The sequence below is a fragment of the Schistosoma mansoni genome, chromosome W, assembly GCF_000237925.1.
Source record: "Schistosoma mansoni strain Puerto Rico chromosome W, complete genome".
In the NCBI taxonomy this organism is placed as follows: domain Eukaryota; kingdom Metazoa; phylum Platyhelminthes; class Trematoda; order Strigeidida; family Schistosomatidae; genus Schistosoma; species Schistosoma mansoni.
Genome location: NC_031502.1, coordinates 36,753,084 through 36,771,652, shown reverse-complemented (window position 1 = coordinate 36,771,652; position 18,569 = coordinate 36,753,084). Strand labels below are relative to the sequence as shown.

The 18,569-nt window shown below is 32.2% G+C and overlaps 1 protein-coding gene across 1 annotated transcript; it reads left to right on the top strand.

The window, feature by feature from the left end:
• Positions 1–464: 464 nt before the first annotated feature.
• Positions 465–16,202, top strand: Smp_146810 (formin-related; the record flags this gene model as incomplete). Its single annotated transcript, XM_018789559.1, has 9 exons — positions 465–721; positions 3,338–3,518; positions 5,093–5,251; positions 6,056–6,193; positions 10,339–10,461; positions 11,389–11,856; positions 12,051–12,469; positions 13,276–13,603; positions 16,095–16,202. The coding sequence occupies 9 exons, from the start codon at positions 465–467 to the stop codon at positions 16,200–16,202; spliced, it is 2,181 nt and encodes a 726-aa protein (XP_018654991.1).
• Positions 16,203–18,569: the final 2,367 nt, after the last annotated feature.

Genomic DNA, 18,569 nt, shown 5'->3' with positions numbered 1-18,569 from the left:
TCAATCGATTCATCAAAGACTTTATTATCGACCTCTCATGACTAGAAATGACTCATTGGTAGTTTTGGTTTTAAAATATAGTTTTTCAAGTTTTTCTTTAAAAACTATGCAATATAGTCATTAGTCTAATTGAAATGAACCTATATTACTCAACCATAAGTATAAAAAATGTCTTAGATGATTGTTCACTTACTTTACTTACTATCTTGAAAGAAAAGAATGTTTAGTCCAAATATATGAAGATTTCTTTATATCTAATACTAACTCACTTATATGTAAACAAATTAGTTATGTTAAAAATTAGTAACTATCATCTTTTGGCATATTAACAAAATAACCAATCAATGTGTTGGTTACCCCCCCCTCCTCGTTTAAAATTAAAAATGTAATGAATTCGATGAGTGATAATCACCTGAATCCAATATTTATTCAATCAACTGAATTAGATTATTCATTAACTTATAATGGACAAGTATGATTTAGATGAGATTACATTAGAATCCGATAAAAAATGGAAAAATATATTTGGAAAATTTAATATAAGTTTTAGAAAATCTAAAATAAATACAAATCTTTATATTAATGAAAATGATGATAAACAAAATACAAATGATAGATTTTCCAAACGATTTAATAAATCATTCAGAGAATCTAAATGGAAGACAAAAGATTATTTTACTTCATTAAAATGTAACAAAGAAATTGAAGAAAAGAATAAACAGTAAGTTGAATAATTTATTTCTTAATTATTATATTAATTGGAATTCTGTGAAGTTTGACTTGTGAAACTTCATCAGTTAAGATGGCTGGGACACGTGTTACGTATGCCCAACCAACGACTACCCCGACATGCAATGTTTTATGGTGTAGGAGTAGGTTGAAAGAAAGCTAGGGTCGGCCAGACCAAAACTTGGCACAAATCCATGAAGTCACTGGCAAGTGAACTGCCTGGTTGGGATCCGCGAGATAATAGCAATCGATGGTTAGAGACCTTGAATGACATGGCTCAAAATAGTTTGCAATGGCGAAGGTGCATCCACTTTCTGTGTTCTACCAAATCCTAATCTTCTGAATTCTTCATGTCTCTATCTTTTTCTCTTTCCAAATTTATTTCACCGTATTATACTCCTTCAATAACATCTTCAAACCCTTATCTTTCACATAATACTTATACTCTTACTACTTCTACCACTATGGGATTTGAATGGACAACTGCATCTCTGTGCTAATGTGGTATGGCAACTCGAACTGATGTACGTACGTACGAAGTTCTACGTTATGACTGACTGACTTATTATGTAACTTCGACACCTTTAATTCACACATTATAAACACCTAATCTATCAGTTTTTGTCATTCGTTTTTCGCAAAATTTGCACTGTCCGGTCGTAATTGTTGGGAGCTATGACGCGTTTTGCCTCCCTGAGGATCCTTTTCACTACGAAATCGACCCTAACTCTTCTGAAACCCCTCGCACCATGTAAGCTTACTATCCTCAGCTTTAACGCAAATCCTGAAACAGGTGTATTTAGGACATTAAAAATTTTGCCTGTCTTCACATGTTACCCTAAACTTCTATCAAATATGGTAAATCGATCGTTTTAACAATGTTGACTATAGGTATATGATATAGACTATTTATCCAAGACTACTAAGTAAAGCCAAGAACTTTCTTCTTGTAGTACTCATGGGCTTTTTGTTCTGCTATTTACATCTGGAAAAATGTATAAATCCCTTTTTTAGAATATTTAAGCCATGATTTTTAAATAAAGGATTACCATAATCTAACTATATTTCATCTAATGAGATCACGAACTGATCAATATTAGACCATCATTAGAAACTTGGAAGCAATGGACGGCCGTTTCGTCCCAGTATGAGACTCCTCAACAATGCGCACCCCACGATTGCACACGCGGGACTCAAACTTTGGGCCTTCTGTCTCGCACGCGAACGCTTAAACTTTAGACCACTGAGCAATCATCCAACGGTGTTAATTTCTAACTTCAACCAATCCACGAAATTGCATAATCTTCCTCCATCGTCTTCAATGATTAACTGCCTCACAACAAACACGGATGAACTCCACTAGTCACGACTTCTTACTAGGACTCCAGGAAATCCATCTTCAAGTTAGTCTTTAGTGAGCACATGATAATTATCTGTATAAGATTGTAGAGATTGTCAAGTTTTTTAATTGAGATCATGAACTGATCAATATTATAGTATATTCTAAATATTAGTCAGCCAAAAAGACACAAGGAATAAGCCTACCAGTCAACTTTTGTAACATTCATAAATTCATATCATGAACTTTTGGAAGCTAATCGGAAAACAGCACAAAAGTTATAGATGATATCAGTTAAGTTAGAATGCAAGAAATTTAGAAATTAATCAAACTGGTAAACAACAAAAGTGCAAATATCTCACTTTAAATATCATATCATGCAATTAAAGAACAATAAAATAACCATTATTTTAATACCATTTGGTTATTTTCTCAGAAACATTTACTTGTAAATTAATAAAATAAGAATTCACCTTATTTATGTACTAGAAAAAAGCAATGAACTTTTATTCGCGTTTATCAATAGAGTAGCCATAATATTGACTTTTAACTATTTTAACGTAAAAACTTTCTACATTGTTGAAAGTGATCTAACATAATGGGCAATAATCTTAATCATTGCATGTTTCTTCTCATTTTCTATCATGAATATTAAGACTAAAATCCATTGGATTTCCTGAATATGTTTCAAAGTTTCCCTACTGATGACCGATGCCATAATTTAACACGAAATCTATTCCAATTTAGTTTTCTTTTCAGCTTCAATTGTTTATTTTTTTTCTAAAGTCTATTTTATTCGTCAAACAAAACTAGAAAATAAGATTCTTTGAATGAGCCTAGTTGATATCACTTTGCAGGATAATTATATCTTCATCTAATCTTAACTTAATACTTTAGACAGTAGCAGACGTAAGTCGGTTCAACCAGTTCGAATCCTACCCTACCAGTTTTCTCGTGATTTATCGGAAATGTTAGACTAGTGAGTTTTTCATTCGTTTGTTTCAGAATACAGTTGTTTTGTGGGTACTTAAATTCGAAGTCTATTTCCTTTATACACTACTTGATCTTCCTATTACTAAAATCTAGTCCAAATACAATCTACTTTTGATTATATAATTACTACCGGATAATTTAAAGTACATTCATGCAAAAATATGTTTTTCACAGACGCTTTTTATAACACTAACAAAATAGAAGTATTCAATTATCTTTTTAGAATTCCTGATAGTTCAAAATATTCACTTTGTAATAAGTCCATTAATTTTATAGATTCAGTTGTGAAAAGCCTGAGTCATGCAAAGAGACAAATTCAATGAACTATAATCCATGCTTTCAACGTACATCTCAAAATCGGTTTTATAGTAGTATGTATAACCGCAAGTGCACCACTGCATTAGTACAAAATTCAAAATATTTATTTGGATCTCAAGAAATATCGCCAAAGACCAAGGTAAGAGGATGTACATTTTATTTACAAGTTAAAATTTAACTGTAATGTCAAGACAAAGTACTTGATGATTTGACTAACCTAATAAATTGCAGCTAGTACACATGCCTTTAATGTAATGATTATAGATTGAAGTTTTTCGTACTATATGGGGCCGATACTATGTCAAGCCTACACAGCTTATTCTAGCTTCTGGATAGATCAGTCTATTCATTCTTCTCATAGCACATTTTTACCCTGTGACTTATTCGCTTAATAATCCTGACTTTTTTATATGATGGTATGTGTGATAATTACTTACCATACTCATTGTGTGTCTGTAACTTATTTTTGTTCCACTATCAATGTCGATTCACGATTAGCTAAATTGAGTTGGCTCACACTCACTCTCCACTGAGCGTCGTTTCGCTTTGCTCCCTCATATTCACTTTCTTCGCTTCGTTTCTGCGATCGTTTGTTTAGATCAACAATTGTACGAAATATGCGTATTCGAAATTCATTGTCGTACTTGACTTATTTAACTCCGTTATTCATTAATACGAGTTAAGTCGATGATCATATATGAGGGTGGCAAGGTTGTATATTTCGACAGCAATCATTCAAAAACGATCATTCGTCCGATCTAACTGGAGTCAGATATAGGGCCACAAATGTACGACACTGTACTTGGTTATTGAATTGTGTGATGTTTCGATAATTTATAGTATCAACTGGTAATGTATGGTGTAAATTTAACAGGTACACTAATACCATACTGACATTGCTTAGCATAGTTTTAATTTGTGAAATAAAAGTCCATAAATTCATGACATTTTATTCATCGGTTATAATATACTGAATATCAGAACTCGTTCAATTAATAGATGGCCTTTCCTTGATTCACAGATTACAATTTTGAATGATGTACTCTGCCTTAAACTTCGGCAATTTTTGTTGGATTATTAATCTGGATTTATAATTGTAGAACCTGATGAGAAATTATTGAAAAGAATATTCTTCGTTCATATAATTGTGTTTTATGAAATAACATAATTTGGTTTCCCTATGGATGGGTCAACACTCCAATAAATGACTCTATTTTTGAATACTGTAATTTAGATAGATATAAAATAACAGATTATATAAACAACTTGCTTTGATGAAAGCGTTAGTCAATTGAAGCTAGACCACCAGGGAAAGCCTGGAAGCACTGGACAGCAGTAAGTTTTGAATTTCTTCAGTATAAGCTTAAATTTAAATCAAGAAAGATATTTAAGTTGATTTTCATGAATTACAGTATACAGGCGCAACTCAACCAACTAACGAATCAGATAACTTTTCTTAAGCTTCCTAAATTGAAGTATAAATGGTCTAATGAGTACCCACTGAATATCATAAAAATGCAAATCAAACTACAATGTTCTATAATTTAGAAATTTACATTCACTAGAGTTATCGCTATTATTTTTTTATTAAAACTATATTCATGATTGTATAGCATCTGATTACAGACCCTACCTGGTAAAGAAATAATTTATAAATAATCTTAATATCATAAATGCTTTTCACTTATATATACCATGCAATATTTTGTTCAGCTAGCTCAATATGATGTGAATATGGAATTAATGAATAAATTCCGAAGACTTGAAATACGTGAGTTGGAAAAAGAACCAGTTAAACGAATAAAAGAATCTAGAACTTCAGAAAAATGTATACAAACATCACTAATCGAAGAGCAGACCACATCAAATGAGGTATGATATTACTATTGTTAAATATTTCTTGTTCTAATAGAAATTAAAATACTACAAGAAGTGCACTCATTGGAAAGTTTTGAAATATAACTGTATAGGTTGCGCTTATTTCCGAATGTTACTAAATAGTGTGATTACCAGGCACAATCAAGTCCTGATGGATCTAATGCAATGCATTCATTGCACATAAATATACGCCGTTAAATAAGTAAATACTACTTTCCATGGTCATCTGCTTTTGTGTTTGTTCTTCCTACTATATTAATGGTTTCGATTGTTAACTAATATTTTAAACTTTAAAACGTTCATTGTTATAAAATCTGAGGCGCTTCGGTTACTTTTCGAATAGAAGTATACTGAATGATCTAGCATGTAATTTTGTACCAACTCGAAACGTGCTCCCATACAAGAAAAGGTTAAAGCACGACTTGGTGAACAAGTTGAAAATTGATTGTAATATTGACTAAAATTCAACTAACATTATGTCATAAAGTGAATTAATCCATGGAAAATACTGAATGTCGAATTTCATATGATCAAATTAATATCTTATATAAATAGCATACGTAAGTATATATATAAGAGTTGCAATTATACTAAAAATATTTTTACCATGTTATCATTTATATGGCAAATATTCAAACTTAAATCTAGCTTAATTTTTAAGAAATCTCTGGAATCCAACCTACGAATTATAACCCATTTAAGATTTGCTTAAAACTTTGGTTTATATTTGGTAATAAGTTCATATTCAATGAAAATTAGTTTCTCGAAGTTTCAAGGTTTATTCCTTTTTGTTTCAAGGAAATGAAAGACGTTACTAGCGAGCCATCACCATCTTCACAGTACTCTTCTGGTTACGTGTCAGAAGTAACAAATTTATTGAGTTCCCCAAATTCTCTTGGAACACCTGAAGTTGTAGAAAAAAACAATGAAAGTTTTGTGAGTACTCCAAATAAACATCATGACGTTGAACTGCTTACAACTCCAATAAATAAGTCTAACCAGCCTTTCGATAACGGATGTTTCAAAATACCACCACCGCCGCCACCACCACCTCCGCCCCCACCTCCACCTATGTTCCGGCCACTCACATCAGCTTCAAACTCTCTGGCCCCCACTGTACCTGGTTAGTGTTATTTAATACATTTGTTGTTCTGCAGGTTTTTATGAGATGACATTGTATAGTATAATGTGTTGGCACATTTTTCTGAGTATATCTGCCTAAAATACTTAAATCGAACTTGTGATAAACTTTCACTTCTTCAGTAAACAAATGAGCATTTCATATTTTAAATTTCTATGGATAAATATGAAGTATTCATCTAAGTTTAGCACTGTCTACTTTTGTAATAATAGTAGTAGTAGTGGTAGTGGTATACCAATATTTTGAAAGTAATCAACCTTTCAATTTATAGTCTTTTCATAATTGTATTTATCTGCGGTTTTAAGTTTAGATCCTTGGATATCAATTTGTAATCGCATGTTTGTTTTGCAGTAAAATAAATATAAACATGACTCGACATTAAATCAACTCACACCTACTTTGTGTTTCAAAGTGTATTATATTCAAACATCAGAAAAGTATGTTATCTTATGACTATATGTTACCATAGTTTTTTGTGGTTAACAGAATTTTACAAAAGTGACAAAAATATGAGAAGAGATTAACTTTTTTTGGAAAGTGAATGATTTTGAACTGGTTTAATTTTATATTGATATATCCTTCGAAAGGCATCATAATTAGGTTACAAGTGTAGTATGGTTTGTCAGTAAAATGTTCTTAGATCTTAAAGTATTAGCTATTTATTTTTGAAAAGATTCGTTTAAGGTTTTTTCAATCTTATAGCATTAGATGTTTTGAATTGTACCATGTATAGCTACTTCCCTTTTGAAGTGTTTTTAAGGTTGGCCCTTTTAGTCCTTTAGGTATTGTCAAACGTCTTTGACCTAAATTTAGAAATCCTCTCACTAACAGCAATATACTAAATGTTTACAACGTTTAATTTATGTTTCTTTAGAAATTTATTTGCATGGGTTAACTGTCTTGACTTTTTTTCATTTACTCACAGTTTTGGTCGGTTCAAAATAGGTATTCAGTTTAACTCATTTATTCATATTGTGATTCTGCTTGATGACGTAATAGGAGTGAAATGTTTGCCTGAACCATATGACATAATGTTGTAATACGTTTTGAGTAGTAATCTAATCATACATTAACCTGTTAAGATATTGATATGAGAAATAAAAAGGTCAGCCCAAGTCAAGTATAAGTAAAACAATAATATTATGAAAAAATATACATCAGATTGCACACTCCGGGTCATTCATAAAAAGGATGTTTTTAGTCAATTTTGTTGACTTGTTTCAATAAATATTCGTCACCTACATTCATCAGATACTTGGATTTGGTTTGAATCTACAATATTTTGGTACAAATTAAATCATCATTAATTACATATTATGATTACACAGCAATATATTTGTGTGAATACAAACACAATGGGTTGTGATGTAATCATTTATGTAATATTTGAATCCCGGATATCCTTTGCTTAAGTCTAGTATCTTTAATGATATTTTCTTGTTAAAATACAAATGCAAGCATGGTTTCTTTAGAATATCACACGGTTCAGGTAAGTTTTTTTCAGCGAAAGGAATATATGGTGAACATTATCCATGTACTGATTTCATATCTGTCGATTAAACACTAGTAACATGCGTAGAAATATTATTATTGTTCAGCCTTTTATCCACTTTGAAATTGCTGGGTTAAGGTGAAGTTTCGTTCTCTGATCAGGATGCTTTGGCCGTAGACCTTCCATTGTTCTTCTAAACAACATCATAAGCACAAATTTCAGGTAGAAGTGAAGTGTATGAATATCCTCACATATGTCTCATAGCTTGTCCCATAGACCTCAACCTTCGTTGGGTAGCCATCCTTGGATGTACTAATAACCAGTACAAACACAGAAAAACTGAAGACTCAAGTATGTCGGTGTCCAGACCTCATAGATCAAATAACAAACTACAGTAGCGACAACTCAATAGCTCACAAAATTAACTGCGTACAAACGTTATTCAACAGGGCAAGGACACAGTGTGACACACTTGCGGAGCAGGAAAATGAAGAAAAGTATTTAAAGACTATCTTCCAGAAGAATGGCTACCCAATCAAGTCCATCAAAAAATATCAGCCAAACGCATCGGAAGGAATAAAATAAAGTACAAAAATCAACAAACGGATCATCCTATCATATATAAAAGACATCAGAAACTACTATGAGATTATTGAAGCTTTTTGAAATAGGTGTAGCACATAAACCATCAAAATCACTTCAATTAATCATATGCAAACCAAAGGACGAAATGACAAAAGAAGAAAAACCGAACATCATCCACAAAATAAGTTGTTTCAACTGCGAAAAACACTACATCGGACAAAGTGGACCTCTCCTTCATCTTCTCCTGCATGAGCATCAAGATCTGGGATGGAGGGAATCCTAAAAACACCAAAGAATTTTTAGAAGCCTGACACTCAGGTCAATCAGCAATCAACAAACACATTAAAGTTGATCCAATTTTTCAACCAATAATAAAAATCACGGACAAATATAAGACCAAGAATCAAATCAATGAGAGATACAATCAAAATAAAGAAGTAGGCAATGACAGGTTAAAAACTAACAATAACCAATCAAGATTGAGGTCTGTAGGGCAAGCTATGAGGCATATGTGAGGATATTCATACACTTCAATTCTACCTGAAGTTTGTGCTGATGATGTTGTTTAGAAGAACAAGGTTCACAACCAAACCATCCCGATCAGAGAACGAAACTACAACTAAATCATTCACCTGAGCTATAAACCTTTACCACCTCACGTATCTGGGTCTTCAGATAGATATTTTCATGTCACTTTCTCTCAGTATACTTCATTTTTTAATTTCTCTAATTATTATGAAATTAAATTACACACCATAAAAATTCCATCGACTTTACGTTGACCATTAAAGTTGTTTCCTACTAATGAAATCATATTCTTTATGTTTGGTCCTTCTTGCAATAATTGACGTAAATATTGCTTCGATTTCTTTCCAATTTAAATGGTAATTGATTCATACATCGTGTGAGATTAAGAAACCATAAATGTTTCGGCCACTATGATTCATACATAATTTTAACAGTGTATGGCATTATGTTAACGACAATTTTCATTTTATTTCTCAGAATCGCCGATGCCGTACAATATGAAGCCGAAAAGAACGTTTTCTGCCCCTTATAGGCTGAAGAAGGTCTGTGTATCTCCGGTAAGTCTAAAGTTTTTCGTAAACTTATTTCCCGGATTCCTGCAGCGTTAGAAGTAATTTAATACCAAAATATCGTTTAATTTTATAAACCATTTTTACATAGACTGAAGAAACCGATGAACTAAAGGAATAAAGGCTAGATATTCTGATCTTATTCATTAATGTGTTTCATTAGTTCAGATTTGGATGAATGAAGGATTGTATCTGCGCTTTAAAAAGCCACTTTCAACCTTTCGATCACCAGCTGAAACTCCATATTACAATTTTGGTTTCTATAACTGCATAAAATCTCTTGTTTTTGTTCAGTAGGTATGTTTCAAGTCTGGTGCATAAACCTGTGCTTGTTTTGTGACTCTCATAACACTCATATCTCCATGAAAAGTCAAATAACGAACGGACTACTTAGCACTAGTTTATTAAGATACATCAAAGTTTATATTTTTGAGGTCTTTTTGAACCAGGCTTTATATTTATAGAAGTATATATTCTATTGATATAAATAATAATATTTTACTACTTTCTAAAGAATCCCATCCAACTTTTGAATACATTAAGCTTCATATTAACTCATAACATCAACTTAAACACACTTGATTGGGTAGTACACGTTTATAGTAAACAAATACCAAACCAAAAGAGAATGATTTCTACCATTCCGAGTGATGAATTCTTCGCTCTAATATATATCATTGTCAAACTGAACAATATAATTTCATTATAATCTTTGTGACTTTTTTTTCAAAAACTAACAATGTAAAAATTAATTACTTTTCAATAGTTGAGCAAATCTCGTTTGAAAGAAAATTCTGTATGGGTATATATTGATGACAGTGATTTACTGAGTGAAGAATTCGTCCGTCAACTTCATAAAAGATTTCGGATCAAAGGAAATAAAGCAATGGTTAGTGTTACGATTAATTTGCATTCTTTTTTAATTTTTTTCTTCGCTAAACCATTTTGACAGAAAACTTTGAAAGTACCGTGTAAATAATGTTGTTTGATGAGCTTTTCAATTGGTTATATGAACCTAAGACTAATTCATTTATGTGATGGTTTGTTTGCTACATGTAATTTCCGTTAACCCTATAAGGATCTAACATCTGAAACATTATGTGTGGGATTCCAGTTTTAGTGAAGCTGCCAACGCTAAAATATAAGTAATTCAATCGACCAGTTACAAGTACAACAGAATCCAATTCCTGGATTGTGATGTTAGGGACTTTCAAGAATCTAAATTTCCAGATGATTTAATAACAGTCAACCATAATTATTAACTTTTTATTTGTTTTAATTCAGAGATGAAATAAAAAGTGTTATTAAGTTTAGTATTAAAGGATAAGTGCTTGAAATGCCATTGTAATTAACATTATTTGTTAGCAAAATGAAGTTGACTAAACTAACTTTTCAAGGCCTGCTGTCAGTAATAATCATCCACAAAAGTTCAGCATCTTGAAGTGATAAAATATTCGTGGTTCAGCGGATACATGTTTGACTCACTTAAATACTGAGTATGCAAAAGCCATTTTTCTAAGTTTTCTCTCGAATAGAACAGTTGTTTTTCTTTAACTTATTACTATTTCTTGATATTCGATTGCCTAAATAGTTTACCAAACGAGCACGTAAATATACTTTGAATTAAACTTCGTTTATAATGTATCTACAAATATAGGAATGTGTGGTATGCTCGTTAGATAGTTAAATGAGCACTTGATTAAATTAAATCTTGTAAATATTTAATAAATTGATATCCACTAGATATTTTTCCAGGCATTGTTTGAAAGCTCTAGACTATTTTGATTTTGCTTCTGTTTTCTCTGACTATTTTCAGTCATCAGATAAATTGGAAATAGACTGTGGGAATACTGTAACATCTTTATTCAACACACTAGGTTCAAAAACTAATCAAGACCCTCAATTATCAGTACATTCGAGTACAAATATGTCGATAAGGAGATCAATGCGTTTCGGATCTCAGAGTCTTGCTTCTCGTACTCAAACATTGGATCTATTACCAGTGAAAGCAGCTCAGTCGATAGCCATAGCTATGGCATCAGCTCATTTAAATCCAGAAGATGTCGCTCGATCTATTATTGAGCTAAAGACAACAGTTAACCTTCGTCGCAGTAAATCCTTTCCAAATGAAAATACGAAACATAAAAGTGAAGATAAATCGAGTTTCTTGACTAGTACAACCTTGTTTCAGCCGATACCTGACACTTTGTTAGATACCCTTATCAACTTTATACCTCCGATGGACATAATACTGAAATTGTCTGAAAGTCAATTGGAAACCTCGGTAAGAGATCAATGTTTTTACATTACATAGACAATCATAATAAAATGATCAGAAAGCTGTATTTATTTGTATTTAGTGGGTAGATTTAACTTACGCTGACAATCCATTCTGAGATATTGTATGATGTAGTTTAATAATGTGTTATACAACTGATAACCAATCAAACGTTTAAATATGCTTTTTTCCTTTTGTAGAATCTCATTGAAGCGGAGAAACTACTTTACATGATTTCTCAACTTCGCCATCGGCTACCTGCTCATCTCCATGCTTTACGAATGCTTATCCAATTTGATACAACTGTTGATCAATTAAAGCAAGCACTTTCATCTGCATGTAAATGTCTTTCCGAGATAAGACATTCTAATTCCCTCTGTCATGTCCTTTCATGTGCGCTAGCTTTGGTTAATGCTTTAAATGCCACTAGACAATGCTCAGTTTATGAATCTAGTCAGTTACCATCTGATCACTCAGGCCTAACAGCTTCACAAGGATTCGTAAAACGTAAACCTTTTCTCGGCTTTGAAGTTAGAAATTTAGTCCGACTGGCTGATACTCGTGATATAACTAACCAAAGGAATTTAATACATTATTTAGTAGAACTAATGGAACTCAAGTAAGGAATATACTGACAAACACTATTTTGAAAATTGCGTCCTAGTTTACAACTTAAGCACTCTAAAATTTTTTGTTTTTCTAAATCCGAATATATATATATATATGTATATATATATCATGAATAAGTAGGAAAGTTCTGTCCGTCATCATTATGATCATATGGTTATAATCATAGACTTCAATAGTTAAGGCTTAAGTTTACACGGATTGAGTAATATAGGTGTGGCTAATTGATTTCAAGCTGATGTACTTGAAACTTTTTTTTCAACTTTTCAGTAATGGATTAGTATCGATCGAAAAACGATAAAACTTCAGTACAAATTGTGCTGGCGAATCTTTTGTTAGAATGGAACAACTGTCCAATACCTCCCGTTTCTCAATATTTTTCAATGTTAGGTAATTGAAGGTAGTCAGGATGGAAAACTAGACCTATATTTCGTGTTGATTGGCAAGGCGGACCTCTAATCTTGAAGAACTAAGATATTCATATCGGTTACTACTCAGTGATCAGTCGATTTCATGCTTATCTACTAGTGTGGACCGAGTTTTATTAATTTATAAAGACACCTAATTATTGATATGTTATTGGTCCGATGAATATTTGAAGAGTGAAATAGTACTAAGTTAGAAGTTCTTACTTCGTCTCATCGTACTTCATATTTATTGAAAGTAACTTGGCAGTAATGTTTATAGAAAATTTTTTTGATATAGCGACGGATATAGTAGGTATATTTTTATGGGATTTCTAAATGATTGTAAGTCACTTAGATACATAAATATTCAATTTTCTTTGATATCTTTTAGTTTTACTAAGGAAGCTCATTCATGGTTCAATGAAATGCCTACGTTAGATGCTGCACAAAGTTTATACTGTGCAAAAACAATTGAAGAGAAGCTAGTCGAAACGAAACGTGACGTTGCTCGTTTAGAAATAGATTTAAGAGGAGTTGGTGGAGTCGCAAATTCAAACAACGCGGAATGGGTTATCAAATCTAATTCAGATCCCAAGTCAGATGCTTTTAAAGCAAATTTATCTTTTGGTTTAGTGGTGGGACAATTTTTAGCTCATGCAATGCAAGAATTAAAGTTACTGAGTGAATTACACAAAACATTTACCGAAAGATATAACGAGGTAAGTATTTGTACGATTCACATTTTACCCTGAAAATTATGCTTAATAAAAATGCTTTAATCAATTCTCTAGCGATTGTGTTTACATTTCATTCGTATATTAATTCATCACTGTTTAAACTATTAGGATGTTTTAATATAAAAAAACAACCGGTTTAAATTATTTGTAGTTTTGGTTTCATACAAAACTGTTTGAACACGGAATACTTTGTTCAGTCTATTAGACATTTATCTACGTGTGCTTCTGACTTGATAACACTATGTTTATAAGATGTGTTACTTTTGAGCATAACTTCGAACTTGTGTTGAAACATATTAGCGAACTGAATAACTGTAACTCTTTATCATTTAAACGGATTTTGTGCATTTTCACTTTGATAAATCATAAATTAGTGAAGAAATATGTATACGTCTGTCGTTTCACAAATAAAGCTTACTACATACCATCAATTCACTCTATGGTTTTCAATAGCATACTAAGAAAGTGTATATATTTAAATTATATTAAAAAAGTGAGAACATGTAGTCCGAATTTCTCGAGAGGATGAAAAGAGAATACTCAAGCCTTAATATAAAGATGTTTACAAAAATATTAAGAATGAAATAAAAATTCTGTGGGGAGACCCATTTCTAACATTTTTAACAGTTTAGAGTTTTATATTTGACATCTTTGAGCAGAATGTGTTACGGCGAAGATGTCGGAAATACTAAATGTAAATGAATTCAGAAATCCACTTTGGTAAAAGACATGGTTCTGGTTTCCAGCTTAGTTTATATCAAGTTGGTGGTTTGTGGTAGTCGACAGGAAACCGTGAAACTAAGTTTCGGGCTATTTGACACTCATCAGCAAGGTATACCTGTGATCTTGAGAGGAATAATGCTCCCTAGAGTATTCGATCCCGTGTCACCCAGTTTCAAAGTCAGAGACGTTGTGGTGTGGTCTGTTTATATCCACATAAGTAGTATATGGCGATGGTCAGACATAGAATGTATTTCGGCAGAAGATCGATAAGGAAAGAACAGGAATGAAGCGCAATCTGTACGAAAATGCATGAACAGTGAAATCAGGGGAGACGGACTGATATTTGCAGGAGTAATAGTTAAGATTGAGACAATTGATTGTTGTTTTGCAAATTAACTGTTTGCTGTATAGTTATCAGAATTTAGTGAGATAGTCTGTAATTTTATGCTCCAAAACATTCAATTGTCCTAACTTGTGTTCTTGTTCACTACAGCAGTAGTAGTAGCATTATTGAACTACCAGGTCATTTAACGTTCAGATGACTTCATCATAATGTGTAAATTCAGAATAAAACATAAAAATAATGGTTCTTATTATTCTAGGTAGCTTATTTATCTAAGAACGGATTGACTAAAGAAAACCATTTTTTTGTATTCAATGAATTGAGGTAATGCAGCTACTCCTTGAGTATTATTCCATTGTTGTAGATCGTATATATAAATATTAGTGTAAAGCCATGATGAAAAACTAATCAAAAAGAAATTTCTTCGCTCTTTTAGTCGTTTTTACTAAGTGATATTTTGTCGAGGTAATTGTATGATATTTTCTTTAGGTTGACAAAGCAAAAACAAGCCATGGGCAAATAGTGACAACAGTTGTAATTTGTTTGTTTTATTAATTCTGATTAAATGAAACTGTCCTATTTCAGATCACTTCCAGTTATATTGTTTTTACATTAACGTACTGCTTCTTTCTCATTTTATGCATTATATTTTGAGAGCACATTTTTTTGTATAACATTCTTAGAGCAAAAAACGATTAATTTACTGTTCACCAGACTTTTGTTCTTATTTATAAGTAGTATGTTTACATAAGCACTCTATATTATTTAATAGTTGAACTCATGAGTCAATTATTATATTGTGATCTGTTTACCGATGAATTGTGTAAATACGATGTTAATGATAAACATCAAGACTTTATTTTATGGTCTTATTACGAAATACTATCAAAATGTCATAGTTTTCATGTAATACTTAATAGATACTGTTTTATAAGGTTTGAAATGCACTAGTGTTCACCAGTAATTTTTAAATAAAAGTACAATTCTACCATCTGTTAGCATACTCTGGTTTCCATAACCTTACTTATAGTGTGTTCTAATTTTTATCAGAAGTGGTTTTGTGGAGATATTAGTAATTTTATAGAGTTGAGATCACGAGTCAATTGAAGCTAGACTCGGTGGTCTATCGGTTAAGTGCTCTGGCGCGAGACTAGTAGGTCCTGGGTTCGAATCTCGCGAGGCGGGATCGTGGATGCGCACTGCTGAGGTATCCAATAATAGGACGAAACGGCCGTCCAGTGCTTCCAGGTTTTCCACGGTGGTCTAGCTTCAATTGACTCATGATCTTCAACTCTATTCTATTTTTGTAAGATTTTTTAACTTAGTGAAACCTTTCCATGTTAACTATATTCTTACGTTATTTTTATATATTTACATCCCGTTTTTAATATTTCTATTGACAAACAGGTTGCTAATTATCTTGCTTTAGATCAAGCAAAATATACTGCTGATGAACTATTTAATGATCTAAAAACATTTCGAGAACTTTATCGTAAAGCATGTACATCGAAATAAAATTTTGATTTGAAAATTGTCATTATGAAAAATAATGTGTCATATGTTTGTATTATAGTGAACTCCAAAAGTTATTTTATTCACTGTATTGTGTATACAATTCCCTATTTTGAACTTTTAAAGCCTAATGATCACATGTTAATTTCCTTTTAAGTTTATTCAAATAAACTTTTTATCTATCACATGTAATAATTGTGAAAACAATGAATGAATTAAACTAAAGTAATTGTTGATTTTATTTGTGATATTTTTCTATCTTTCTGATGTTTTTTACTTCATAATCCCGTGGAAACAAAACAGTAGGTAACATTCCGCATGTATAAACTACATAGTGTATGGGTATTGTTGAATAATTCATATGAAATCAGATGTCACTTTAGAGTAAAGCATTATTAGGATCATCATGATACCGATTGAGATGCAGTAAATGCTGAATTTCTTTGGTTTATAAGCTACATATTGAATGCTAACGTTAAGTATTTGTGATTGTGTCACAGAATGTTTCAGAGTGGTAATAAGAGTTCTCGTTAGGACTAGAAAGATATTATATGTATATACAGGATTGTTTACTTATTGTCTACAATTTGAAGTAATTTTATGATGATAAAGAGTTTGTTCGATGGACAGAATTAAGCCTTTTAACAATTTCTCAACCAGATAATATAATACTACAGCGGAGGCCAACATAATTTTTGTTTCAATACATTTTAATCACTGCAGTTTTCTTTTACATAGACATTATGCATTACTTATTACTAACGAAATTTCAAGCGGTTAGAATTCATTCTTAATATTAGCTTTGGTAACCCTTTGTAATGCAGTGTTGAAGATATTTGAAATTACGTAGTTACTAGTAACTGATAAACATACGGGTTTTACATAGAGATATTTTAATACACTCGAGTAATCTGGAAGAACTAAAAGACCGTATTGACCGTTTCATAATTCAATTTCAAAGTTCAGAACAATCACGAACTAGTAAAAGTGCAAGTAAACTTTTCATGTTCCATATACTTTGAACCCATTTACTAAACATGAAATCACCAGATATACAGTGTTTATCTGGGGAATAATAAAGACTGTCTACGTGGCTTCTATCTTAGAAGGTCAGTCTTCATCATTTACCATTGTCCATCAATTGTTTAACGTTGTTTAAATCTTTCAACTTAGTATTATTACTCTATCGACACAGGACTTCTTGCAGGTGAGTTATAACATCTCATGGTGATACCCGAGATCCTTTGTAAACCAGGAGGTTAGTAGTTTTTTGCCAACCAGATGGATAACGAAGAAAAATCTTAGTAAGTATGGGAACCACTGAGATATCTTACTACTTTCAATGCACCTAAGGTTCTCATGGAAGTGCTAGTGAGAAGACAGAATAATTCAGTAGACGCAAACACTCGATACCAGAGTGGATTTTGTAAGGATCGATTTTGTATCGACCAACTCCCACACTATGGATCGTTGCTAAGCGACCAATTGGATGGAAATCATCATACATCAACTTTCCTTACTATGAGAAGGTATCTAACACTGAGGATAGGAAAACATTGAGGAATCTTCTACTGTATGGAGTACCTGAGAAGATTGTCTCCATCATACGGAATTCGTACAAGAGTCTGAGTCGCAAAGCCATACATAAAGGGCAGCTCTCAGATCTGTTTTAAGTGGACATTGGTGTTGGACAAAGCCATCTTCTCTCGTCCTCGCTCTTTCTACCGGTTGTCGACTCCATAAAACAGATTTCCACACTTTAAAGGAAGCACGGAACCTAGTGAATGAGTTTTGAAGACATGAACTTTACAGATAGCAAATAAATTGCCATAGAATACACGGCAACAGATACAGACAAATACAACCAGCGTTTCAACGGCTTTAGCAGCATTAAGACTAAATATTTACAAAGGATAAACCAAGATCCACAAACAAAACATAACGAGTAGCAACCAAATCACCTGGCGATGAGTCTCTGAGAGAGGTAGGAGCCTAGGAGCAGTATCACTAGTAAACAAGGAGGATCTTATAAAGATATGGAGGCAAATTAAAAAGTAAAGAAAGCATTTCAATTATTGAACAATGTTTGGAACTGGAAAGAACTGTTGGCCAACACTAAAGTCAGAATTTTCAATATCAACGTTACAAAAGTTCTACTGTAATTGGGCTGAAACTTGAAGAGCTACTGCAACACTAGTCAAAGGTACGAGAATTTATAGAGTTGTTTAGCCTGTGGTGCAAAGCTTCTCTAATCTTTCATCTCGATAACCGTTATAATACAAATCTTAACGGTACATGAAATCAGAAGGCAAAGAGAAGCTGAGACTACAGTTCATTATCAAATAACGTAGGCCATAAAGCTATAAGCAC